The following is a 24,674-nucleotide window of genomic DNA, read 5'->3' as shown; positions in this document are numbered from 1 at the left end:
GCTGAATGTTGACACTGAGGGGGCTCATTTGTTTTTAGCTCCAGCAATTCCATTCGCCACCATCCAATACTTACAATATTGAAAACTCTTTCTGATACATTGAGATCACGCAGTGATGCTGCACGAGACATGATGATGAAAAAAATGATGTTTCATGTTATCGTGCTATTTATGCAAACGTGCATAAACGCATGAGGAAAAATGTGTTATTTCCGGTGGTGGCGGGTGTACCTAATGTAATGGCCGCTTGGGTGCACAGGTGTACCGGTGCTGCCGCCGCCGCTCCCAATGCGCCTGCGCCCAGCTGAAACGCGCACAGAGCGGCTATTGTTAGCCGGGCAGCCCGCAGGTTGCCTCTCTCATGCACTTGATCCCCGGCTACCTGTTGCACGGTTCCCGCAGTCTTTCGATCCCCTGCAAAAGTCGCTGTTTCGGAGCGAGCCGCGGCCAGGTGAGCGACGGAAAATTCTCCTCGGGGAAAAGAAGCGAAGTTAAGCAAGACGGAAACGGGGAGGCAAAAAAAACGAGATCACAACAGGTTCCAATGTTTTAGCGGTTTGACGTGCTAACGAGACGCGCAAAAATGCCGCTGGGCCCGTGGAGGAAGAAAAACAAGTCGACCAAGGAGCACCTGGTGGACAACGAGGAGGTCGGCGGCGGCCACCACGCAGGCGCGACTGGCTCTCTGCTCGCCGGCAATAAGTTGGCGTCGAACGACGCCGTGGGGTTGCCGCCGCCTCCTGCCAACCTGCGGCCCAAACTGGTCTTTCACACGCAGTTGGCCCACGGCAGCCCCACCGGGAGAATCGAGGGCTTCTCCAACGTCAAGGAGCTGTACGGCAAGATTGCAGACGCCTTTAATATCAGCCCACCCGAAGTAAGAGCACCCACCCACCGCGACACTTAACCCTAATCAGGGGCTTCACAAACTGGTGGAAAAAGTATTCAGGATTCAATTACATAGATATAGAAAGAAGAAAAAATCAGACCAAGATGAGGCATTTTCATAACTTTTTTCTTGTGATAATTTCAATATTCGACATCAAGCACAAAACACGATTGTACTTTGTGATGCATCCGGCGGTGGTCTTTCAAAGTGTGAATTCACAGGCGACTTTTGTGCGACTGGATGGTGAGTGAGATGCGAAGCTGAAAAAAACTCAGCAATTCTGTCTGGCGCCTTCCGAAAGGAGCCAGACGAGGCAGGTTTTAGCTCGTGGGTGCCGTTTGTTCCATCATTTCTGTCTGTAGCACTCACGCGAATGTTCCCATTTGTACTTTTGTGATTAAAATGTTCTCATGAATAGATTCTGATAATGCCATGCGGGCGGACAAGTCTTAATAAACTAAATCCTGGAGGTGTTTGTAGCATGCATTCCACATGTATTAAAACATGTTGGCTTGATAACAAAAATAAAGAGCTTGATAGTCTTAACTAGTCACATTGGTCAAGCTGGGCGTTTTTTTTTTTTTTTTTCTTTGCTGACAAACGATAAAATTCTTTGCTAAACTCGATGCCGCTGCCAAGGTTGTTTAACACTCATGACAGATTAAAAGACTGAATATTGCAGTCATGTGTTGATGTTGGCCATGGCAGGAAGTCCCTGACGTCCGCTTATGTGGGCACTGCCTCAAATTTGAGCAGATAACCTGCACCAGGCCGTTAGCCGTCCCACTGCTCCCCGAGGGGGCATCTCTTCTTTGAGCCTCCTCCCTCTGTAAACATGCAAAAGTAAGTCACCAACTTTTTATCGATCCTGCTCTCGAGTATTGTCGCTCGTGAAGCTGAATGAGAATTAAAATGTTAATTTGCAAGAGGGAGAGGTCTGTGTTCTCATTCTTGGAGCGTGATAGTTGGCACCAATCCACTGACATTTATGACATCATCTAAGTTCACAGTCTAGCTAATGTGGGCACAAGCAGCGTCATCTTCAGGGTCAAAGTCTGCTTTTATCTGCAGCTATGGAGTTTCGGAGGTGTGGCCACCAGCACCGTTTACCTGCATGCACTGCCGTATTTACTTTGTCTTTGGTGTGATGGACTTTCTGATCCAACAGATTAAGTGCCACAATCTCATTTGTTCAAGTGTGTGTGTAATTTACTGCATTTCTTTGTATCGTTTTTTTTATTATCAGCGTGTTGTTGGACTATGACAAGTGAGCGGTAAACATCCGATTTACTTCTAAGGTTAATGATTGCACCGCCTTGATGCTGATGGCTGTGTTTTTCTTTGGAAAAGCAGAAACCGCTGACCTCGGCACTCTAAAAGCAGCTGGCACACAAGACAAAGACGAATTTAACCTGTATTTATGCTGAAAAAGCCTATTTGCAGTTGTATACTGATAAATAAATCATGGAATGAAGGACTATTACTGATAAATAAGCGGGATGGCACGCAACACTGCATGCTAAACGGTTTACATGCTCGCGTAAGTGCTGCTGTTTTGGTTAGCAACGGCGTTAGAACAGGCTTAGCGTTGACTCGGCAAACTGAGGTTTTGAGTTGCGACACATTTTCTCTACAGATGGGAAGGCGTCAAGTTGAGGTGTTTATTTTCCATGTCGGCACGTTTATTTAGCAACGCAAGTAGGCGGTGTTTGGGTGCGAGACTGAATGTTTGCGTTAAATTGCACTTTATTTTTGGATGCCGTTTTATTCATTTTGAAGTGGAAATAGAGCTTTTAGTCACATGGAGGACTGAGCACCAGTGTGAACAAAGGATTGGAAGGATTTAGGTCTGGCATAGTGCACTTGAGTCCATTTGTGCTAAACGTTTTACTGAGCGAAGACATACAGCAGTTAGCTTGTCGTGCTAACTGTTAGCAGCCGTATAATGTGATTTTTGTGATCGTTTTCATCTTATCTTTTTTTTTTTTAATTCTATTTTATAATGCTTAAAGAATGTTGGACTGTTTCTAATATAATAGTATGGTAATTGTATGAGAGATGAGTGTTTCCATAAGTATTGCTTTCAGGTTAGAAGGGAAGCCAGCTCACGCCAGGCAGCAGCGAGGAGATGGGAAGGAAGCGCCGAAAGCTCCCTGGGGCGCTGAGAAGCTGCTTAAAGCTGCTAGAAGCCTTGGTAACGGGCCGTAGGCGGTCACTAATGTACCTCCTGGTGGTGGCTTGAGAAGTGGGGGATGGGTGGCGGGCTGTTTGGGGGGGTGAAAAAGTAGACCCTTCACCCTTGCATTCAGCCGCCCTCTTCTCCTCTTGCGGCCCCCTTTCCATTATCACCCTCTTCTATTATGGTCTGGGTTCTCCATGGCAACGCATGTTAGTTAGCGTGTATCTGTGTGAGCGGTGCCTGTTGGTACACAGCGTGAAGAAGGCCCGATGGTGAATCACATGATTCACTCCCTTCTTTCACAAGAGAGACATTGTGGCTTTTGCTTCCAGACTGTTAAGCGTAGCAAATATTGTCGCGTCGTCTGAGTGTAGTCAAAACGCAGCTAAAGTTTGTGCCGTGTGTACGGGAGTGCAACAAATTAATTGGACCACTCGCTGGGTGTCAATCTGTTTAAAGTGCTGGGAAATCAGCTTAGTGCTTCTGTTCCTCACACTGATGAGCTCTCTAAAGTGTGAAAGGTCATTTGTCTTTTTTATGTTCGACACACAGATGAGAGTCGGGGCCATCAGTGATTAACGCGCCTTCTGTCTCTTGTTTGATCTCAACTGACTGAATTGTTTTATTTATTTATTTTCATTTCTGTCACACAGATCCTCTTCTGCACCCTCAACACGCACAAGATCGACATGGAAAAGCTGCTGGGCGGCCAGATCGGCTTGGAGGACTTCATCTTCGCCCACGTCCGGGGCATCAAGAAGGAGGTGGAGGTGTTCAAGTCGGAGGACGCGCTAGGCCTCACTATCACTGACAACGGCGCGGGGTTTGCCTTCATCAAGGTGCTTCATCTCACATTTGCCACCATGCGATAAAAAGGCAGCACTGCATAATCACCTTGTTGACAAAGAAAGCGAGCTGATAGGATTTTGTGACTATTTATTTAGAACTTTTTTTTTAAAGCAAGAAAAGTATTTGATAGTCAAGTAGGGATTAGCTAGCGTCGTTGGTCAGAAAATATTTTGCAGGAATGTTATGGACAAAAGTATTGGGACACATGACCATTCCACACATACCAGGGAGTTCAGTCTTTTCCTGCTGAGGGCTTAAAAAGTCATAGGATTGTGGGGCCTGCCTTAAGGTTGACATCTTTTTTTTTTTTTCTGGTGTGGCCCACTCGATCTGGTTCTGCCTCGATTATAAAGCAATGCCATTACATCCCAAATATGTCAAACCTACCAGAGTTGAAATTTTTTGTTATTACTGTACTTAAAGGCTTTCCCTTTAAGCTCATTTCACATAGCCATGATATTTTTTTCTATTCGTGCAATCTTGTTTTCCGTGTGTGCCGACGGCAGCGCATTAAAGAGGGCAGCGTGGTGGACAAGGTGAAGGTGATCTGCGTGGGCGACCACATCGAGCGCATCAACGGTTGCAACATCGTGGGCACGCGCCACTATGAGGTGGCCCGCATGCTCAAGGAGCTTCCCAGGAACGAGACCTTCACCCTCAAGCTGGTGGAGCCCATGAAATCCTTTGGTGAGTGACACAAAGGCATATTTATTCATTCCCATAAGACTACTAAATGAGGTGAAATCTTCTTTGTCCACTGGCAGAAATGCTGGAGCCGAGGTCCAAGGGCGCCAAGCCCAGCGGTGACAGCAAAATTGTGAACGGCAAGGGAACGCTGAGACTTCGCGCCAAGGGCCCCGCGACACTGGAGGACGAGGCAAGTGCTGTGACTAATCAATATAAAAGCAGATCAATAGAAAGCATATTAAAACACACCAGTTGTGTTTACAATGTCCAGCCGACGGAGTTTGAAGAGAAAGCGGTGAAGAAGGTGGATGACCTGCTGGAGAGCTACATGGGCATCAGAGACACAGAACTTGGTCAGTGTTATTAAAACAGTTCTAAAAGATGAAATGTACTTCAAAGTGAAATACAACAGAAAGTTTTTTTGGGCGAATTTCCATCCAGCGGCCACCATGGTGGAGGTGGGCCGTGACAAGAACAATCCTGACGAGTTCGCCATGGCGCTGGACGAGACCCTCGGCGATTTCGCCTTCCCGGATGAGTTTGTCTTTGACGTCTGGGGCGCCATCGGAGATGCCAAGCAGGGAAGGTTCTAGGTTGACAACCCGCCCTTGAAAAACACACATGCACAAGTGAGTCTCTGTGATGCTTTGGCGAAGTGCACGGGACACTTCTCCTGCCTAAACACGTAATAGCCGTGTCATTTTTAATACCACTTTTTTTTAATAGTTTTTTAATATATACATATAGTGATCACGCTGATTTGTCAGCTGTAATTTTAGCGATTTATTTGCGTTTGGTCGCTTTCAACGGGACATAGTATGTTAAATGGACTTTTTTAATTGCCTGTACACAAACAGTTGGGTGATCCATGTGAAATTAAACAAACAAGTAAATATTTTGTCAGCTGCCTGTTTTCCCAAAATGACTCAATTTTGATCATTTATGCAATCTTGCCTCTGACTTTATGATCATGATTTTGCAGCTAGGCAGGGTGAAATTGCCATTTTCAAGTGATCAAGTGAATTGCTGGAGTGTTTTGGGAGTCACAACAAAAGCTGTACTTTGTAGTGGGGGGGTTGATCAATCACCCCCTCAAAACCAGTTAATTTAATTTACATGAAAAACAGGCTTATTTAAATGTTCATCATTTAAAATGTAATTTTTTTCTGCCATCACAACAAGAAGGGAATTACTGCTTCTGGACAATAAAAGTGTATTTTCAAAATTTCCATGTATTTCACTCACAAAGACAATTGGCGCACGCACAATGTTCACTACAACAAACCTTTATTTGTATGCGGAGTATAAAATAAGAGGCAAAAAATAACAGGAGAAATAAATGTGCAAAATAAATACACGTTAGTCTTTGGAACCATGAGGTGTGTTCAAAGTTAGTAGATATAAGTAGTCTTGGCATTTAAGGGTTTTGCACGTGATTACTATGGTTTCCCAATATATACTTAACATTAACGCTAAAGATTAAATTCACAGCAACAAATGTGACTATGTGCCGACTTGACTAACAGTTTTAAAAAGAAATTGAAAAATTGGCGACCTGATAAAAATTGACCGCCGACCCGTTTTAGAGCCTCAGCGCGGGGAACCCTGGAAAGTTTTGCATCAATTTGGCACTTGATGTACTTTACATCCATGATAGTACGGCATACATATTTGTAGAAAGAAGTGTTGGTGACAATTTGAGCGTCGGTATGAGGTGACGTAGCCCTTGCAGCCCGGACGTGCGTCCCGCCCCTCCTCACAGCTCGTCTCCGGGGTGGGTGGCCTTAAAGGCGTCGCCAGTCAACTTCTCCTGTGCTTCCTTCATCCCGGACAGCACTACCAACACAAAATCTTCTGTGAGATTCTTCGAATGAAAAACGTGTGCTTTGGAGCAAAGGATGAGAACACATTACCTTGTTCTGCGCTGCTGTAAAAATACTTGTAGTTGGGATTCCCGTTTGTGTTGGTGATTTCAGGGTGGACTTTGCCACTGGGATCTGCAAGAATATTGAATCCTTATTCATTGATCGATTGCAAATAAACATGCCAGGAAGATTACGGATGGCATTGGAGTACCGAGGAAAAGGATGCGGGGGATGTAGCCTCCGTCGGGACTGAAGGCCTCATCCTTTGGCTCCTCCTCATCCTTTCGCGATCAAAAGACACCAGCGTGAAATCAATTCCCCTCCTGTGGAATATTGATGATGGGTTCCTTACCTCCAGGTTGATCATCACAAAGTTATGGGCGAGTTCTGCAATTTCCTTGGACTCTGCAAATTTAGGCTTGAGTGCTGAAACAAGCCGAAACCAAAGTTAGCCTATTTTGCATGGGCGTATGTGTCATTCGATATTTACCTTTGCAGGCTCCGCACCACGTCTTGTGGATGATGACCATGAGGGGTAGACCACTGGAAAGACACAAATGCTCAACATTAAACCCAATTGCCCATGGAGAATAAGGAACTGCAATGTTTCAAATTACACTTAGAGCCATACTGTAATGTGGCTGTTTAGTCTATTATGATTAGTAAATTTTGCATGCAAAAATAAAAGCCAAGCCAACATGCCTGGCTGATGCCTCATTCTTGCCATCTTCAAGCGTCCTCCAGTGGATGTTGTCCCCAAATCCTGCAAACGTGAGCGTCACTTAAAGGCAGTTGCTTTTCGGTCAGAGCCCCACTACCAAGCCCAGATAGAATAAAAATAAATAAATAGAGGAGTAGGGGGCAAATCAGCAAGAGCGTCTGGTGCAAAAACTATGCCAATGAACGCATGAGTGACAAGCTGTGGCGACCCCTGGGGGACAAGATGAAAGTCATAACAACAACATATAAAAAACAAAGAGTGCATCATGACATCACTCAGTTGTCTCAGGTAACTAAGACCATTTTCTTTTACTACAATCCGACACACGTCATAATAACAATGCAAATGTATTGTAAAGCAGTTACATGACAAATAAATGGTTTGCATGCGCTTGTGAATCCATTGATGCAAAAGCCAGGGAGAGATTGGATATGATGGGACCCTTTGGGAAATGTGTGACTGTAATTCTGGATAATTGGGAAATATTTAGACAGAGATCACCAAATCACAGTGCTCAATCTCTGTCATGCAACAATAATTACCCGATTAATTAACGATTACACGGAAATGATTAGCGTTAAATTTAGAAATCGCCTCCATTCATTTGAATAGTATCATTCAGTGGTAAGGTGAAATTTCTGGAATGGAATTTGACAATGTGAATGTTAAAATTAGTCGAGAAATGGAAAAATAGTACGTTAAACGTTAAAGTGGTGGACAAGCTAACAAACAAGCTCAGCGTCAACTTCAACACTCACCTCTGCTGCTCGACGCCTCGACTACATGTGGAAAACATGACAAAGACAGCAAAACGTACAAAGCTGTTGACAAAATACTGTTGAATAAAAAAGTATGCATTTCGGTTTTTTGTTTATTTAGTTTATAAACTGCCTTTGATCGATAAGCAAGCAAGCAAGCGACTGCAGCAGCGGCGCACGTAAACCCGACCGGATGTCCAAACGTTCAGTTTCACAATAACACCAGATTTCTGGATCCTCTCGCTGATTTCTTCCCATTTGATTATCAATGTAATATGGAAATGATTAGAATCTATTAAATATTGATTACACTGTGTTTTTATTGGATAGTACAAACACAACTAATGCATACAAAAAAATCATTACTTTTATTTTTTCAAGTTGAGGTCACGTGATTTTAACCCGCCCGCGTGTTCCGGTGCGCTGCCTCGCCTGGTCAAGTTAAACAACAAAAGGCTGTCACTGCACCGGAAGTCCACACAAGTTAAGTTTTTACGAGGAGAAAATGAATCAAAATGGGGTGAATTGCACATGTTTACAATGTTATTCCAAACCAGAAAATGTATTAAACTAGACTTTTTTTTGTATGTTAATTTTCGTACATTCTTTCATTCTTCACACATTCTCACACACTTATTTCGAAAGTACACCCGGAAGTGTAAGGCAACTTCCTTATCGTCATTGAACACCGTTGCTTTCTGCTAGCCTCACGTGTAGCAATAGCAGCAGCAGCCGCTGAAGCAGCAAAATACCAAGTGTTTCGTCTTTTTTCGAAGGTAAATCTGTCAAGTTACATAATATTTAATTCGGCCCCGTGTCGTTGTAAAGTTTAAGTGACCAAAATCGTGCCGTTAAGTGGCTATTCTAGTTAGCCTCGCGCTAGGCTATTATTAGCTGCAGTAGCCTTCGAACAATGTGTACAACATGTAACACCTGCCTAATAATGTCGTCAATGTAAACGCACCGAAGAAAGTGTAAAGTTAAGTGAAATGTCATTGTTTTAAAATGGCCGACGGTGACACTTCTTTTGTTTGTTTTTAGAGCGTCTTCCTCAACAACACGTTGTTTCATTAACGAGACAATGTCCATTTTGCGTACCACGGCAGTTGTATGTTTTTGTTTTTTTTAAAACGGTGTTTTTCCTCCCAGAAAGCACAATGAATCAAGAGAAGCTCGCCAAACTCCAGGCACAAGTCCGGATAGGTGGAAAGGTATGCTCAATTGTCAATAATTTTGTGATAATATGTAGTTTAGGTTTGATGTAACGCCAAGTTGTTTTAGTCTGGTTGGCCATTTCGGTTTTCACAAAGCCTTGCAAAATAGTGCTGTAAGGTGGGTTGGATGTTTGTTGGGCTTTCTAACATATGTTTCATGGCCGTTTTATTCTAGATTCACTTGATAGGTGGTATGTGTGGCCTAAAGATGTCGATTTCTCTCCCCTGGTTGTGAACCTCCTGACATCAGCGTTCCCTTTATGGCTAGATGGGGAGAGGGAGAGAGAGTTACGGGCCTCCAGTTGTTGGCCTCATTTCAACCTCCTGACTGTTTGCTTTATGTCCGGATAAACGGATGATTTGAACACAATGAAATAGGACTTCCAGTACATACAAGTTAGCAAGGCTGTTAAAATTTGAGTTTTCTTGATCATTTGAATATAAGGAAAACATTAGCGATTTTTGTGAGGTGAAATTTAAAACCAGATCCAGTTAGTGAACACCCATCTATAGTGGTACAGGATAATCTTGAGGCAGCCAACAAATCGAGCCATTGCCGACTTTGAACTGAAGGGAGGACGGTTGCTCAAATTCGTTTCGGTGATCAGTATGTGTGTGGTTCGCTCAAGTTCTGTTTTTGCCTCAGGGAACAGCACGCAGGAAGAAAAAGGTGGTCCACAAAACGGCAACGGCTGACGACAAAAAGCTCCAAGGCTCTCTGAAGAAGCTCTCCGTCAACAACATCGCCGGCATCGAAGAGGTGAAGCCTCCAGAGCATTTTATCTTTCATGCTACTCTATCAAAAAAACTCTTTGTGAAAGGAGGTGTATCATAACAGGAAAATAAGTCTCAATATCACATGCTATAGAACAATCAGAAGTGTAATTTTAATTTGTTGGACAATTTCCTTTTTGCTTTTTTTTTTTTTTATCCATTCATGTGCAACTTGTAATTGCTCAGTTTTGATTGTCCCGTAGGTGAACATGATCAAAGACGACGGCACGGTGATCCACTTCAACAACCCCAAGGTGCAGGCGTCGCTGTCAGCCAACACGTTCGCCATCACGGGCCACGCCGAGACCAAGCAGCTGACTGAGATGCTGCCCGGCATCCTCAGCCAGCTGGGCGCCGACAGCCTCAGCAGCCTGCGCAAGCTGGCTGAGCAGTTCCCGCGGCAAAGTGTGTAGAAACAAACACGCGCACACACATAATGCCAGTAATCTTGTGTTGAATATGAATTGCAATTGACTTAAAACATGCCATAATACAATCATCCAGTTTCTTCCCACAGGAAATAGTGAAAATAGAAATAACACTGGTCAACATTTTTCTTTCCTAACAAAATATTTATTGAATTTTAAGGTGCAAAAATGACAAGACTACATTAGAAGAAATCAACAGATTTTGCCAAATTTCTAATGAGAGTTGCAAATTAATTTGTAAAATGATTGTCATCCAGCCCTACTTTTGACCCTTGATGGGTCAGGCAAAAAGAGGAGCCACGATTTGAGGAAATGCACTTGGAGATGTGTGATGTCTTGTTTGTGTTGCAGCGATGGACATGAAAGCCGTGAAGGAGGAAATAGCAGAGGAGGACGACGACGCCGTCCCAGGTAAACATCCTTCTCGGGAGACTCTTGAGCGTATCTTTTAATCGCTTCTGAGCAACAACACTTTTTTTTTTTCTGCTTTGTTTTGTCTGGCAGATCTCGTGGAGAACTTTGATGAAGCCTCAAAGAACGAAGCCAACTGATCCCTTTCCCGCCGCCAACCGTTTTCTTTTTTTAATCTGTCGTTCACTCGCTCAGAGGCTTTCCTCGTGCGTAGAGACGGTTGTTCAAGGTGCAGCGCATCCTCATTGTCAAAAAAAGATCTTTACATAACACCTTTTGATTGCGGACGCCCCAGTCAACACCTGAAGGACTCAAACGGCTTTAAATCAGCGCTGTCTACGTGGCTCATATTTAAGAGATGCTTTATGAAAGGTGACAATAAAGAATTCAGTTTACATGTAGTGGCTGGAAATGATTTAATAAAGTTTTTTTTGGGGAATGTTGCTGTTTTCTGCATTTTATTTCCCAAGGGGAAATGGATCCCTACATCATTTTTGCTTCCTCCAACTCATTTTTTTTAATCTTTTCAACATTTTCAAGTATAAAAATAGTAAAATATAGTATATAGTAATGTATAATAAACCACTAATAATTACAGATAACATTTTTAATCACAACTCTATTTAACTAGTCAAAGTAAAATTGCCATAAACAAATATACTGTATAAAATGAGAGGTTACATTAGTTCGTATTTAAAAAAACTACTCTATGTTTAAAGGTTTATTTCTAGTGTGATAACCATTTTCAAAGTGGGAGCAACTTCTTGGCTACCAGTTTGATATAGCGAACAATAAACTATTACATTTTAAGTTAATACGTTATTATAATTTTGTGCAGACTGTTAACATTGTGCAAAAAATAACAATTTAAATATTAAATAAGGTAGGGGACAGATACCTATGCAACACAATTTCTAAAAATGTCTGCAAGTGTTTACATTATGAAATGATCATTCCTACAAAATTGCAAGGAAATTTAATGTCCCATCACTGGTGAGCTATTTTAAGAACAAGCCAAAAACGCAAAATTCTGTCATATTTGTTTTGCTAAAAATTTCCACTGGGAATGGCAATAAACGGCTGAAAAAAAAAAGCAATTGGCTACTGCTTGTGATGTAAAATTCGCCGCCACGTCCATCTTTGGGAACTCAATTTTAGCTCGCAACTCAAGACCATCCCAAAAACTCGTGTGTTGAAAAATCGTGCATCTCGGTTCACTCGTGAGATGACGTACCACTTTAAGAAAAGATATCATTGCTTCCCCACTGTAGCTGTTTTATTTGGACCTAGAGACGCCCAATTAAATGTCACATTTTAAAAAATAATATATGGTGGAACTGCCGACTGTGGCGTGTTGAGGCTCGGCCCAGCTGGGTTCCCAGTGGACACACTAGCCTCATCCCCCTCTACCACCCCTCCCCGTAGCCGCTGCAGTCTGACGCCAAGAGGAGGAGGACACTATCGGAGCAAAAGTAGCCCGGGAAGGCCGATTAGTTATGACGGACAACGACGAGGGGTCGCCTCCTCCTTCTCTTCCTCCTCCTCCGTTGCGATGAGGATTCCCGTGGTGGCAGTGGTGAGTGAGTTCCCTCCATTTGTTCCCGAGGAATGTCCGTTTTTTTTTTTTTTACGCTACGTTGCTCCGACCTTGCCCCGCCATTGCAGCGGCGCCGACGGCCGCGGGAGTCCGAGCGGGTCGCGGCGGTGTCGCGGTGTTTTAGCTAGCTTATTAGCATTTACGCAACATACGACCAAGCCTCGGCAAAATATTCACCGAATATGTACATTTAAAATCTGGGATAACATTAGTTATGGGGATTTTAAATTACATAGTTGGAGTATTTTCTTCGGTTCGTTCTGGGTGACGTGCACCGACTCGGTGGCCGTCCGTCCGAGCGGCGGGTCGACGCGGTCACTCGGCGTTCTCAGCTCCGCTGAACGTTGGAGTCTCGGAGGCTAAAAATAGCGTTTAATTTTGCTTCTTTTTTTTTTTTTTTTTTTGACGCAGCCTGCCTACTAACTCCGTGAGGCGATACTGTGTTTCAGCACAAAACAAACAGGAACACTGGACAAGTTAAGTATTGGACGGACTTCCAAACGCAGTTAGCACCTTAAGCTAATTAATTCAACGAGTTAAGATTAAAAAAAGAAAATCTCCGAAACTGGTTCTAACATGTCGGACGTAGTTTCAAAACCACACTGTTCTAGTGTCAGTCTATTAGTAGTATCACCTGTATTTAACCCTCAGGGGCTTTTTATGGGGTAATAATCCAAGTTAAGAAGAAGTCTGTTTTTACCTTTAAGCCCCTTTCACACAGCCGAGAAAAGTTGGCACTTCCTACCTTTTTCCGTATGGTCATTGACATGGAAGTCGACCTGACCATTTTACAACTTCGGAAGCAGTATCAGGAGACTCTTTCACAAGGAGATTCCCAAAAATTAGCAGAATCGGAGTAATAAAAGAATATCCAGCCTGTCTCCGCTTGTGCCTTTCTCACAGAACTCAGCAAAGAGACATTTGAAGGAACTGAAGCCCCATGCGCACCACCGGTAATAGCTGGATTGTTTTCCTTTCTGTTTCATTGTCACATGGAAGTCGACACAGCAACATTCCAACTCCAGCGGTATGCTGTAGGGCTTTCTGTCACAACCAAATGTTTCTAGAATCGATTAATGGAATCAACAGATGACATTTTGTTTTGCATTCAAGTGTATTGCAGAAGTATTTGGTGGAAACAATGACGTCATAGTGTGTCACTCAGTCGGGCGGCAGTGACTTGGTTAGAAAGTGATGTCACCCCATTCTCAGAGACAGGAAGCGCTCGCTGTAGTTTTGCCAAGATGTGCGAGGCTCCATTGGTCGGGACGGGGGGTGAAAAGCGGGTCCGCATTCCTGGAGGACATAAAACAAAAACCGGAAGTGTTTCTCGAAAGTCATCCGAAGGAAGTTTTCTTGTCACGACTCGACAACATGCAGCGCTGCGCTTGTAAATAATTCAGCAGAAATTAAAAATAGAGCGCACCCGCCCAGAAAATAAAGCAGGAAGAAGCTATTTTGGAGCCGTCCACGTCAGCATATAGCAAGTCCTCTAATTTACAATGTGATTTCCTTCACTCCCATAATGATGTCATATGTGGAAAATGAGTTTAAAGAAAGTTAAGCATCAGGCTCATGCACACATAGCCACTAGCTCAAACAAGCACCTGCTCTTGGCACTTGTTAAAAAAAAAAAATGCACTCATTTTTTGAATAATCTAGATGATAGGCTTCAGCAACTACTCCAAAAAATGTTCATTCCATCTACCAATTTTGCAAGAAATGTGTCTGAGTGAATTCTGCAATGTGGGCACAAAGGTGTGAAATTTAACACCTTACACTTGCTTCCCTTGCCCCCAATGTCTTTTATCCAACAACTAGTTTATAGATCACACTGGCAGTAAAGCCATCTCATTGTTTGCAGACATAGTTGTGACAATATCCCAACTCCCACCTTGTGTGAAAGTCTTCATTGGTGAAGCAATTTTGCAGGATCTCTGCGTGAAAGAATCTCTTGTCAGTTTTGTAGCCAGCTAAGTAGTAACGCTGTCTGGAGGAATCGTGTCATGACATACGGTGGATGTATGCTTGTTGCGTTAGTCTTTTTTTGACAGCAAACTAGCTGAGAGTGAAGTCGTGTACTCTATCTTGTCATTTTCAAGGGGTTGCTGCTACTCCAGATGAACGTCGACAGCATGTAATTTGATGTCATATGTGCGTTAACGTCGAAAAATAAAAGCAGGCATTATTCAGGACCTCTCCGGGTAAATTAAATCTTAATGTGTGTGTGTGCGGCCTTTTTTGTAGCCTGTGTATATATATATACGTTCGAGTGTGTACGTGCGGCATTTGTGTGTGTGTGTGTGTGTCTGTGTGCGCACATTTCCTTTTCCAGGATTATAATCACACTCGTGTGTGTGTTTGTGTGTGTGTGTGCTGATTGACAGTCAGTCGAGCGTGGATGTTTGTGCAGCAGTGTGCGTGATAAGTGTACGCGCTACATGGCATCTTTAACTGAGCGGAAAAATGAGCCAACTCTGCTCATTTTGCCAGCTAATCCCGCTCAAACTCATGTCGCATGTGCGATCGACCGAGCAGCACACACGCGAGTTAGCCACTCTTGGATGAAATGAACTGTTCTTGGAAGCTTGACCTTCCAGCACCGGACCAGCGTCTCCCATGAGATGAACAGATGTGAGATTAGATTAGATATAACTTTATTTATTCCACAGTGGGGAAATTTTCTTGTCACAGCAGCGTACGAGAGTGCAAGAATACAAGAAACATGTAAAAATGGATAAATTACAGACAGACAAGTGCACAAACAAAAACAAGTATCAGTTTTGTGACAGTGTTGATAAAAATAAGAAAATGCATTAAGGAATAGCACAGGTCAGAAGTCAAATATTAGCTACACTTTCACAATCAAACAAGATTCAAAGTAATGCTTATTACAAGAAAATAGCTCTAAAAAAAAAACACAATAGACCAAAAATACAATACAATTGCCGAAAACACACACAGAAGGCCATGAAATATTTGACGAGTAATCCAAAAATATTTCGAAAAAAAGATATTGGGTATAAAAGAAAAAATATTGTAAAAAGCGTGACATAGAGTACAACAATGTATAAGATTTTTTTCTCTCCCCTTTAACAAGGCGTGGACGCCTGCCATAGCGGCTCAAGTGTTCACTGAGAGGGGAAGCATGCTTGGATCACAAACGGCCCGCGACTGCTGAGGAGGACCTCCGTGCAGGTCAGTCAACGCACTTGCGTATACGCACGCAAAATCATAATCACTGGTGTGAAGGACGATGGCAGATTTCTCACTGATGCCCATTGGTCGTTCCCCAAAGGTTCAGGCTGGCTGCAGAGGAGGAGGAGCTTCCTGATCCATGGAGAATTATTTTCAAGCAGAGGCCTTCAACCTGGACAAGGTGTTAGACGAGTTTGAGCAGAACGAAGGTGAGCACAGTCGATGAATTAATCGGCTCACGAATCAGGAGTTGAAAGCATTCAGATACATGCTCAGTGTGTGTTTGTTGGCACATCGTTTTTTGAACAATTTATTAAATTCATGTTTGCCATTTAATGCCCATCTCATCTAACAACTTTATTACTGCCTTCTCGGATGACAAGATGGAGGTTGGGCAATCAGGCCAAAGAACTAATTAAGAAATTCCCTCGGGCTTAGACACACTTTCGCATCAAGGAGTGACATCCATGTTTAATTCTGCTTAATTCGAGCAATTGTGACAGGAAAGCTGCTGATTCACACGTTCACAATATTTGGAATACGCCTGTGCTTCTGTGTGTGTGTGTGTGTGTGTTGCCGCAGCAACAACAAAAGCAGCCAAGCTCACATTCCAGTCTGGGGAGGAGAGCAGCAGTTACGCTGACATGACCGAGCGTTGCCTCGAATAAACACCAAATGAATTTAGGAAGCATTTCGAGCGTCAGCGCGATCCCTTTACTTAAGTGCTGCTGTTTTGGTTCGTGACAGTGTTACCTATCTAATGTCTGCATTGAAGGATGGTGTTAAAGAAATGAGGTAACACGAGCTTCTTTTGTTACTTTTTAAACTTGTCTTGAAATGTAAACTTCAATAATGGTGCAGAATAAACAAAAGTAAGCCATGCAAAATGACGGAAAAAGACTTTATTGCTGTTGTACTATCGCTGTTGTTCTTAATAACAAAAAATATGTTCTGTTATACGCTATTAAAAATTGTGTATGAAAATGTACTAAATATGATAAACGGGTTCCCAAACACTAAACATGTCATTCTCCTCTTGTGCCAGATGAGACCGACTCTCCTCTTCTCACGGACGCCAAGTGGACTCAGATTCTGGCCCCACCTGCCCACCTGCTCTCGCTAAACCCCGCCCTGGCCCACGCTGACTTCAGCCCCCTGGAGAGTCCGCAGCCGCTCAAGACCTTCCCGGATCGCAAAAGACCAACGGGCGGCGAGCCGGCCGATGTCCACAGCCCGCCCCTGCCTCAGCCCAACATCGGCAAATTGGTGGGGACGGACAGCCGGTCGCCGCCGCCCGTCACGGCCTGCGAGGAGCAGCGAGGGGACGCCTCCGCCGCGTCCCGCTTCACCTTCGAGGTGGGACTAGAGCAAGAAGGGGCTCCCGCCGAGAAAGTTCATCCGCACGTGGAGCCCACGACATTGAACGGAGAAGGCTGTTCGCCGGACTTTGAGCAAGTAAGACACAGTGGCGAGCTGGTAGAAAGTCTTCTGAATGGTGCGGCGGGTTGTTGCTCCGTGTCTCGACTTGAGTCTGAGCAGCTCCTTCCCAACGGCTTGCAACCCGAGGACGGGAGCCGCCTAAACGTACTGGACGATGAAGCGGAGGAGAGGTTCTCTCCCTCGCCCGTGCCCTCCAAGGAAGACTCTGTGACAGAGGAGAAAGAGATGGAGGAGAGCAAGCAGGAGAGCGCTGACGTGGCGGCGTCAGGCGGTATTCGAACGAAACTGAACAGCCGTCTGCAGCCGGTCAGCGTCCCATATGGCGGGGCGCGACCCAAGCAGCCCGTCAGCCTCAAACTCCAAATCCCGCAGCCTCTAGCGGGTCAGGTGCAGAATCAGCTCAGTAGCAAGAACAAGAACCTGGACGGCCGCAGGGCGACGCCGCCCGAAACGACGCCCGGCGGGACCGAGGCGACTTTGGCGGTGAACGGCGTCGAGGTCCTCCCGAATTCCCCTCTCGCGTTGTGCTCGCAGAGTCCGGACAACGACCTTCAGGCGGGACATCAACACGGTTCCATCGGCGGGAAGTCCCCAAGCTCGCTGGGCGAGGTGGCTCCCGTGTGGGTGCCCGACGCGCAGGCCCCCGCTTGCATGAGGTGCGACGCCAAGTTCACTTTCACCAAGAGGAGGCACCACTGCAGGGCCTGTGGCAAGGTAAGAAGGGAAGGGGGGTCAGAACACGCCAAAGTCCGTCTCTAAACAAAGCTAATGCAGTCATGAATAGAGAGTTTGGAAGACAGACACTTGGAATACAAAGCAGTCAAGAGGTGAAATGTTTTCAGACAGGTCCTTTTGTTTTATTTGCGGCTCGGTATCATCGGACACCGTGCGCTGTCATCCAACACTGTGCAAATGAAAGTAGAAATAACCACAATATCAGTTCAAAGATGGAACGAAATCGAGTGAAGCATTCAAGAAAATGACCTTGTTCCCATTGCCAAGGAAACCAACTCAAGGCCTCAGCGTTGTTTCTTCTTTCTGTAGCTTTGGTCTGTCGTCAACATTGTCTTGAGAGTGAGGATTTATGTCAGCCTCCTTTGTGTCTTGACCCTCCTCTTTAAAAAGTGTCAGAGAGAAATTATTTCTCCCTGAGACCTCTCAGTGTGTCCTCGGAATCACTGCAAAATAAAAAGTAGTTGCTGATTTGTTTTCCAAGGCTTTGGCGGGGTATATTTGCTGAAAACTTTAGTTGAAATATCAATTTTTAATCAAATGAATGATGTGAATCAAATGATTAAATGTTTGTCTACACACGCACATGTGCAGCAGTGTGTCTGCACAGCACTGTTGGCACGGACATGTGGTCGCTGACACCGCACTTGGAAAGAAATATTCTATCTGCTCTGCAATTTCCCACAGCAGTAAACAAACCCACTCTATGCCACTGACCCACAATAGGCTGACACATCCACTTGCCTCATCCGTGACCTTGCAAACCTCTTGAAACTACAACTTGTGCTTTCTCTGCCATGGCAGGTGTTCTGTGCCACGTGCTGCGGCCTGAGATGCAAACTGGGATACATGGACGGGAAGGAGGCTCGCGTCTGCGTCACCTGTCATTCGGGCCTAACCAGCGGTGAGCGCGGAACATCGTTTGAAGCCGTTCCCAACGGGCTTAATTTATCCACATGTGAGGCAAACTCATAATAACAGCAATAGCATTATATTATGTACGTGTCACAGTGGGTTCCGTTTCAAGTTCGATATTAATCACTGCTCACCTTATGTTCTGGTGTCACATCAAAAGCTACTCTTACTCCTAATAATACGAGCCGAACCCGACCCTTCTATGTTGGAAAGCCTGTGTGAATGCGCTAATCGTCTTAAAAGCAGGATTTAACGACATGTGTGACTCTGAATGGTGAATGAGGTTCATTGTTGTCCACTGCAGTAATAACTCACGATGGCTGTACCCTCAACCCTCAGCTCCGACGCTGTCGGATTCTCAGGTCACGGTCGGCAACAATCAGAGTCCCAACCCCAACAACCCGGCCGAATACTGCTCCACCATCCCCCCCCTGCAACAGGCCCAGGCCTCGGGCGTGCTCGGCTCGCCGCCGCCTACCGTCATGGTGCCGGTGGGTGTCCTCAAGCCGCCTGGCAACGAGGGTAAGACCTTCGATTCGAACGGCAGAACATTCACAGCGCACTGAATGGTCAAATGTGGGCGCCAACGCAAAAAATGATTGTTGATCTTGTTCAGGATCTGTTACACGGGAGCAGAGAAGGGTGTGGTTTGCGGACGGCGTCCTACCAAATGGCGACGAGGCAGAGTCCCCGAAAGCTCCTGTGCTCTCAACGAATGCAAACAAAACCTCGGGATCGGATGGTGTCGAGGTAAAAAAAAAAAAAAGTTGTGCCTATCACTGGTGTCAAGTCAAAATCTCCTACAGCCATTTCAAAGATTATTCTTCGCAGTGTGTTCACGCCTTATAGCCCCCCCCCCTCTCTCTTTGTCTCTCATCAAGGCGGTGCCCGCCCCTATGGGTCCGCTGGGCAGTCCGCTGGGCAGTGCCCTCAGCTTGATCCCCGAGGACGGACTCCCTCCCATCCTCATCTCCACCGGAGTCAAAGGAGGTACGGGAGGCCACATCACAGGTGCTTGCCCTCATCCTCACCGTCCCACCGCCACCTGCTATCTCCTCAATGATGCATGTGTCCTCTATGTGCTTTTATGTTGCCATGCAGTCAACACGGTCGTGTTTCTCACTGGATGGACAAAAGTATTTGGACAGAATTCTTTTAGACAGCTTGTGAAAGTTGCCATTTTTCCACTGTTATGAATCAAAATGGGGTACACAAAGACCTTTGGAGGTCACATTATGGCTGTCAAAATTGTGACATCAGAGATTTAACATCCCACCGCTCCAATAAGTGGAGTATGTCCTGATGCTTTTACCCACCTGAACTCTCACACTTTATACTGAGTCCTGGCCTACTTTTTTTGACGCGACATTACACTCTCACCCCGCCCCGCGTTCAGACTATGCAGTGGAGGAGCGTCCGTCGGCGATGGTCCTCATGCAGCAGCTGGAGGAGGGAGGCCCTGACCCTCTGGTCTTTGTTCTCAATGCTAACCTGCTCGCCATGGTCAAGCTTGTCAACTGTGAGTCGGCGCTTTGCATCATAAGTCATTCCAGAAGTGGAGGACAATTTAGTCACAGACATTTCTGAAAAACAGAACATTACTTATTTCTTTTTCAAGCAAAACAGGTAACACTACACACCACGACGTAAACAAGCCACTGAGATCCTTCTTCCTCTTTGGTCAGATGTCAACAGGAAGTGCTGGTACATGACAACAAAGGGTATGCATGCCGTAGGCCAGGCCGAGGTTGTGGTTCTGCTCCAGTGTCTACCTGACGAGAAGACCATCCCAAAGGACATCTTCAAACACTTTGTGCAGCTCTACCAGGAGGCCCTCGGCGGTAAGACATCAGCAATGAGAAGGCTAAAGACAGAGGAAGAGATTTTGTGTTTTCTTCCTTGGTTATCTATAATCCGAAATTCTTCCTCCAGGCAACGTGCTGGGCCACCTGAGCCACTCCTTCTTCACGCAGAGCTTCCTGGGCAGCAGGGAGCACGGCGGCTTCCTCTACGTAAACCCCACCTTCCAGTCCCTGCAGGACCTACTGCTGCCCAACCCGCCTTTCCTCTTCGGCGTACTCATCCAGAAATGGGAAACACCCTGGGCCAAGGTCTTCCCCATCCGCCTCATGCTGCGGCTGGGCGCCGAGTACCGATGTGAGGGCAATTTGACACATTACTAATGACAACTTTAGTAAGTCCGTGTACGACAACGGTTGAATTTGTTGCAGTTTACCCGTGCCCGCTGTTCAGCGTGCGCTTCCGGAAGCCGCTCTTTGGCGAGACTGGTCACACCATCATGAATCTGCTGGCTGTAAGACTTCATGTTCACTCATTGACGACGCCGTGCCAGACTGCTGCGATACAATTTGTGTCCTCACGTCGTGCCAATGTGTCCCACAGGACTTTCGCAACTACCAGTACTCGCTGCCGATGGTCAAAGGCTTGGTGGTGGACATGGCGGTGAAGAAGACAAGCATCAAGATCCCCAGCAACCGCTACAACGAGGTCAGCCTGACTCAATGCAATTAAGAGCCAAAAAGTCATGTTAACATATGAACACCTGCCATGCTTGCTTTATTCATAAAATATTTCAGGATTTTTTGAAGAAATAATTGATAGCACTATTTTTTTTATTTCATATTCTTTATACCATGGTATGAATTGTTCAGTTTGCATTCTGCAGATTTTCCCATTGCTGGCAGCTTTGAATCACATGACACAGCCTCTTTTCACCCCATAAAGCCTCCACATTTACACATTTTAGTCTGCCTCGCAAGAATTCAGCTAATCTGACGGGATTTAAAAACGAGCGAGCGTTCTGCTGTGATCTGTCTCCTCGGCGCCTTTTGATGGTTTGACTGTAGTTATTAATCGGAGTGTGTGTGCGTGTCTTTGCAGCTGATGAAGGCCATGAACAAGTCCAACGAGCACGTGCTGGCAATGGGCGCGTGCTTCAACGAGCGTGCCGACTCGCACTTGGTGTGCGTGCAGAACGACGACGGCAACTACCAGACGCAGGCCATCAGCATCCATCATCAGCCGCGAAAAGGTCCCCGAAACACAAACACCGCCTCATCCCGACTTTTACGCATACGCTCACTTATCACGTCTGCTTGCTTTTCAGTGACCGGCGCGTGTTTCTTCGTGTTCAGCGGAGCCCTGAAGGCTTCGTCGGGCTTCTTGGCCAAAACTAGCATTGTAGAAGGTAAATTATCGTGTTGTTTGTGGGGCTGCATCGTGACAAATGAGACACGAGACTTAACTTTACAATGGATAGAGTGTATACGTGCTACACAGCATGATCACTTTCTTACATGACAGAAGTTGGATTGCTAATTTATTTCCTATACCCAAACTCGTTTGTTCATGACATGCCTTACTTGCGTCTCCTTTCTCAGATGGTGTATTGATCCAGATCACGGCAGACACAATGGACGCTCTACGGCAAGCACTGAAGGATATGAAGGACTTCACCATCACATGCGGTAAAGCAGAGCAAGAGGACAACCAGGACTTGGTGCATGTCCAGTGGACAGATGACGACCATGACTTCAACAAGGGGTGAGACCACCGTGGGTCTTTTCAAAGACAACAGAGTGGCACACAGAAGGGCCTGATTTTTTTTTTCTCTTTGTCTCCCATGAATAAGCAAACATATTTTTTTTTCTCTTTGTCTCCCATGAATAAGCAAACATGTTTTTTCTTCTTCCAATTTTCATTCCTTCATTCAAAAACAGCATATTTTTCCTTGATTGACAATGCAGAACATGCACACATTAATTTATGATTCAGTTATTGGTTTGTTTCTTAACATGCTAGAAAACAGGCCTAATGTTGATCATTGTTTTTTTCTTCTTTTAAAAATCAATTAATTGTCAGTTAATTAGTGTACTTTATACCCGCATATAATGACCTAATAACCCCAAATCAACAACACTACTACATTTCAGCGTTATCAGTCCTATCGACGGCAAGTCGATGGAGTCCATAGCCAGCGTGAAGATTTTCCACGGCTCCGAGTTCAAGGCCAACGGCAAAGTGATCCGCTGGACAGAGGTACAGAAAAGGATAGATGACAGAAGGCATTCTATGAAAATGCGTATCTCTATTTTTACTTCGTCTTTTGTCTGATTAAAAACACAAAACCTCACTCCTCTACGCTAGGTGTTTTTCCTCCAGAGCGACGATCAGCCCAACGGCCTGAGCGACCCGGCCGACCACAGCCGCCTGACAGAAAACGTGGCGCGGGCCTTCTGCATGGCGCTGTGCCCACACCTCAAGCTGCTCAAGGAGGACGGCATGGCCAAGCTGGGCCTGCGCGTCACGCTCGACTCAGACCAGGTAGTACATCCATCCATCCCTCTCTTTTCTATAGTCTTTCTCCTCCTTAGGGTGGCATGGTGAACTGGAGCTAGTGCACATACACTACTCAGAGTGATTGCTTGTGATTTCAATCAAGGAGAAATGCACGTTTTAAAAGCCATTGTAATCCGATGCATTTCCCAGGTGGGTTACCTGGCAGGGAGCAACGGGCAGCCTCTTCCTCCTACGTACCTGAGCGACCTGGATAGCGCGCTAATTCCCGTCATCCACGGCGGAGCCTGCCTGCTCAGCGAGGGCCCTGTGGTCATGGAGCTGGTTTTCTACATCCTGGAGATCATCTCCTAAAAACTCAAGGTGGCTTTTCCAAATGTGAGTTGAGTCCGATTTGACTGTCAGGTGGCGTCATGTAGCTCCAAAGACTTATGGCCAAGCACTTGGATCTTGCTGACTACAGCAGATGCACCAGATGCCCTTTTTTATTTTATTTCCCCCCCCCCTCTTGCACCCGGTGCTCAGTGCCTGCTTTTTTGGGTTGATTTCATCGCAAAAGCTTTACCACTCAATCACCACATGCATTGACTCTATGTACATTTTGTATGTGTGTTGGCAGAAGAAGCAGCTTGTAGCCTCCAGAGATTACACACACACACATACAAATACACAAACACACACACAAAACAATCACAACAATGCTGATGATTAGACTACAGTTTCCAATGCTTTATTACTCATCAGCCGTTTGGAGGGAAAAAGCGAGACAAACACTGTTTCGATGTTGTCTTAATCACAAAGATGTAAAAAATATATACATATATCTATATATATATATATAAAAAAATGAAATAAAATGCAGAAACAGTGCACTGGATTCTAAGCCATCTCTGGGAGTGTTTGTGAAGCTGTAAGACGAAGCTTGAATGTGTTGTATAGTTTATGGAAAGTTCGTCTGCCCTGCGACATGGACCTGGCTGAAACGCTGTGAGAATGTATCCCTTACCTTTTTATGTTTCTGTACAGCTTCCATCTTGAGAAGGACTTTATTAAAGCCAAATTGCCGTCAGAATCTCCACTCGCCAAGACAATCAGGTGCTTACTCATGTCTGCTGTGTCGATCCAACTCCGTATGTCCACTCCAATCATCACGGATTAGCATGTAGCATTTGAGCTATCTGTTTCTTTGCATGCACACAGTCTACAACCATGAAGGGGAAATAAAAGGTCAGCTTTGCATTTGCATATTGTTTAAAAATATTTTTCTATGATCTGAAATATCCATTCGAAAAAGGTCCAGAGCCCTGTATATCTCCTCTACCTTTCACAATATGAAAATATAAATATTATATTCTACAAAAATGAGTAGTTTGTCAAATAAATGTAAAACTATTTAAACATGTAATATTTCTTTTTTAGCATCCTTTTGGGATAGAAATGTTTTATGTTGGAAAAATCACTTATTTTATGGGACGTGGAAGGAAAGACTACAAAATCAGTCAGTGGATGGATAAAGAACTGTTAGACCAGAAGCATATGGATGGTAGTTTGTTCTGTTAATTTGCGCTGGTCAGGTGATTTGTTTTCACTCCAAATCCATTCATGCATAAATTAAACCTGAGTTGTATACTTACATATTTGCGTGCCACATGTTTTCATGTCTTATGATTTAACATTCAATTTATTGTTAGCACGATGGA

At 44.9% G+C, this 24,674-nt stretch overlaps 4 protein-coding genes across 7 annotated transcripts; 3 read left to right on the top strand and 1 right to left on the bottom strand.

Annotated features, from left to right (window-relative positions):
• The first annotated feature begins 308 nt into the window (after positions 1–308).
• Positions 309–6,134, top strand: gipc2 (GIPC PDZ domain containing family, member 2). Its single transcript, XM_037276327.1, has 6 exons — positions 309–877; positions 3,722–3,907; positions 4,424–4,604; positions 4,682–4,794; positions 4,876–4,957; positions 5,046–6,134. Exons 1-6 carry the CDS (start codon positions 584–586, stop codon positions 5,195–5,197), a joined length of 1,008 nt encoding a protein of 335 aa, XP_037132222.1. The 5' UTR covers positions 309–583; the 3' UTR covers positions 5,198–6,134.
• Positions 5,875–8,156, bottom strand: txndc12 (thioredoxin domain containing 12 (endoplasmic reticulum)). Its single transcript, XM_037276330.1, has 7 exons — positions 7,949–8,156; positions 7,172–7,232; positions 6,960–7,012; positions 6,822–6,895; positions 6,681–6,750; positions 6,518–6,601; positions 5,875–6,440 (listed from the first exon to the last, which is right to left on the bottom strand). The coding sequence occupies exons 1-7, from the start codon at positions 8,046–8,048 to the stop codon at positions 6,361–6,363; spliced, it is 522 nt and encodes a 173-aa protein (XP_037132225.1). The 5' UTR covers positions 8,049–8,156; the 3' UTR covers positions 5,875–6,360.
• Positions 8,157–8,592: 436 nt separating this feature from the next.
• Positions 8,593–11,214, top strand: LOC119136671 (transcription factor BTF3 homolog 4-like). Its single transcript, XM_037275286.1, has 6 exons — positions 8,593–8,724; positions 9,098–9,159; positions 9,809–9,922; positions 10,140–10,341; positions 10,716–10,775; positions 10,869–11,214. Exons 2-6 carry the CDS (start codon positions 9,106–9,108, stop codon positions 10,913–10,915), a joined length of 477 nt encoding a protein of 158 aa, XP_037131181.1. The 5' UTR covers positions 8,593–8,724; positions 9,098–9,105; the 3' UTR covers positions 10,916–11,214.
• Positions 11,215–12,090: 876 nt separating this feature from the next.
• Positions 12,091–24,609, top strand: zfyve9a (zinc finger, FYVE domain containing 9a). Of its 4 annotated transcripts, none has more exons than XM_037275282.1 (19): positions 12,091–12,351; positions 15,473–15,570; positions 15,671–15,779; positions 16,616–17,724; positions 18,547–18,700; positions 18,997–19,179; positions 19,274–19,407; positions 19,539–19,647; positions 20,054–20,176; positions 20,343–20,498; positions 20,590–20,814; positions 20,889–20,971; positions 21,061–21,165; positions 21,559–21,709; positions 21,785–21,865; positions 22,059–22,221; positions 22,611–22,716; positions 22,825–23,001; positions 23,167–24,609. In XM_037275282.1, exons 3-19 carry the CDS (start codon positions 15,710–15,712, stop codon positions 23,326–23,328), a joined length of 3,291 nt encoding a protein of 1,096 aa, XP_037131177.1. In that variant the 5' UTR covers positions 12,091–12,351; positions 15,473–15,570; positions 15,671–15,709; the 3' UTR covers positions 23,329–24,609. The 4 variants fall into 4 exon arrangements, with proteins under 4 accessions (XP_037131177.1, XP_037131175.1, XP_037131178.1 ...); XM_037275280.1 differs by having other exon boundaries at positions 12,092–12,351; positions 19,539–19,668; XM_037275283.1 differs by having other exon boundaries at positions 12,093–12,351; positions 18,547–18,646; positions 19,539–19,668.
• Positions 24,610–24,674: the final 65 nt, after the last annotated feature.

This window comes from Syngnathus acus, chromosome 17 (assembly GCF_901709675.1).
Source record: "Syngnathus acus chromosome 17, fSynAcu1.2, whole genome shotgun sequence".
NCBI classification, from domain to species: Eukaryota; Metazoa; Chordata; class Actinopteri; order Syngnathiformes; family Syngnathidae; genus Syngnathus; species Syngnathus acus.
The sequence above is the reverse complement of the archived record's forward strand: the minus strand, read 5'-3'. Positions and strand labels throughout refer to the sequence as shown.

Excerpts from the sequence above, each read along its gene's own strand:
- gipc2 (XM_037276327.1), top strand. The coding sequence starts at position 584 with ATGCCGCTGGGCCCGTGGAGGAAGAAAAACAAGTCGACCAAGGAGCAC. Across the intron at positions 878-3,721 it reads TTAATATCAGCCCACCCGAA|ATCCTCTTCTGCACCCTCAA; the intron begins GTAAGAGCACCC and ends TCTGTCACACAG. Across the intron at positions 4,605-4,681 it reads GGAGCCCATGAAATCCTTTG|AAATGCTGGAGCCGAGGTCC; the intron begins GTGAGTGACACA and ends GTCCACTGGCAG.
- txndc12 (XM_037276330.1), bottom strand. The coding sequence starts at position 8,048 with ATGCATACTTTTTTATTCAACAGTATTTTGTCAACAGCTTTGTACGTT. Across the intron at positions 7,013-7,171 it reads AAGAATGAGGCATCAGCCAG|TGGTCTACCCCTCATGGTCA; the intron begins GCATGTTGGCTT and ends GTGTCTTTCCAG. Across the intron at positions 6,751-6,821 it reads TTGTGATGATCAACCTGGAG|GATGAGGAGGAGCCAAAGGA; the intron begins GTAAGGAACCCA and ends TGATCGCGAAAG.
- LOC119136671 (XM_037275286.1), top strand. The coding sequence starts at position 9,106 with ATGAATCAAGAGAAGCTCGCCAAACTCCAGGCACAAGTCCGGATAGGT. Across the intron at positions 9,923-10,139 it reads ACATCGCCGGCATCGAAGAG|GTGAACATGATCAAAGACGA; the intron begins GTGAAGCCTCCA and ends ATTGTCCCGTAG. Across the intron at positions 10,776-10,868 it reads GGACGACGACGCCGTCCCAG|ATCTCGTGGAGAACTTTGAT; the intron begins GTAAACATCCTT and ends TTTGTCTGGCAG.
- zfyve9a (XM_037275280.1), top strand. The coding sequence starts at position 15,710 with ATGGAGAATTATTTTCAAGCAGAGGCCTTCAACCTGGACAAGGTGTTA. Across the intron at positions 17,725-18,546 it reads ACTGCAGGGCCTGTGGCAAG|GTGTTCTGTGCCACGTGCTG; the intron begins GTAAGAAGGGAA and ends CTGCCATGGCAG. Across the intron at positions 20,177-20,342 it reads CATGGTCAAGCTTGTCAACT|ATGTCAACAGGAAGTGCTGG; the intron begins GTGAGTCGGCGC and ends CTCTTTGGTCAG.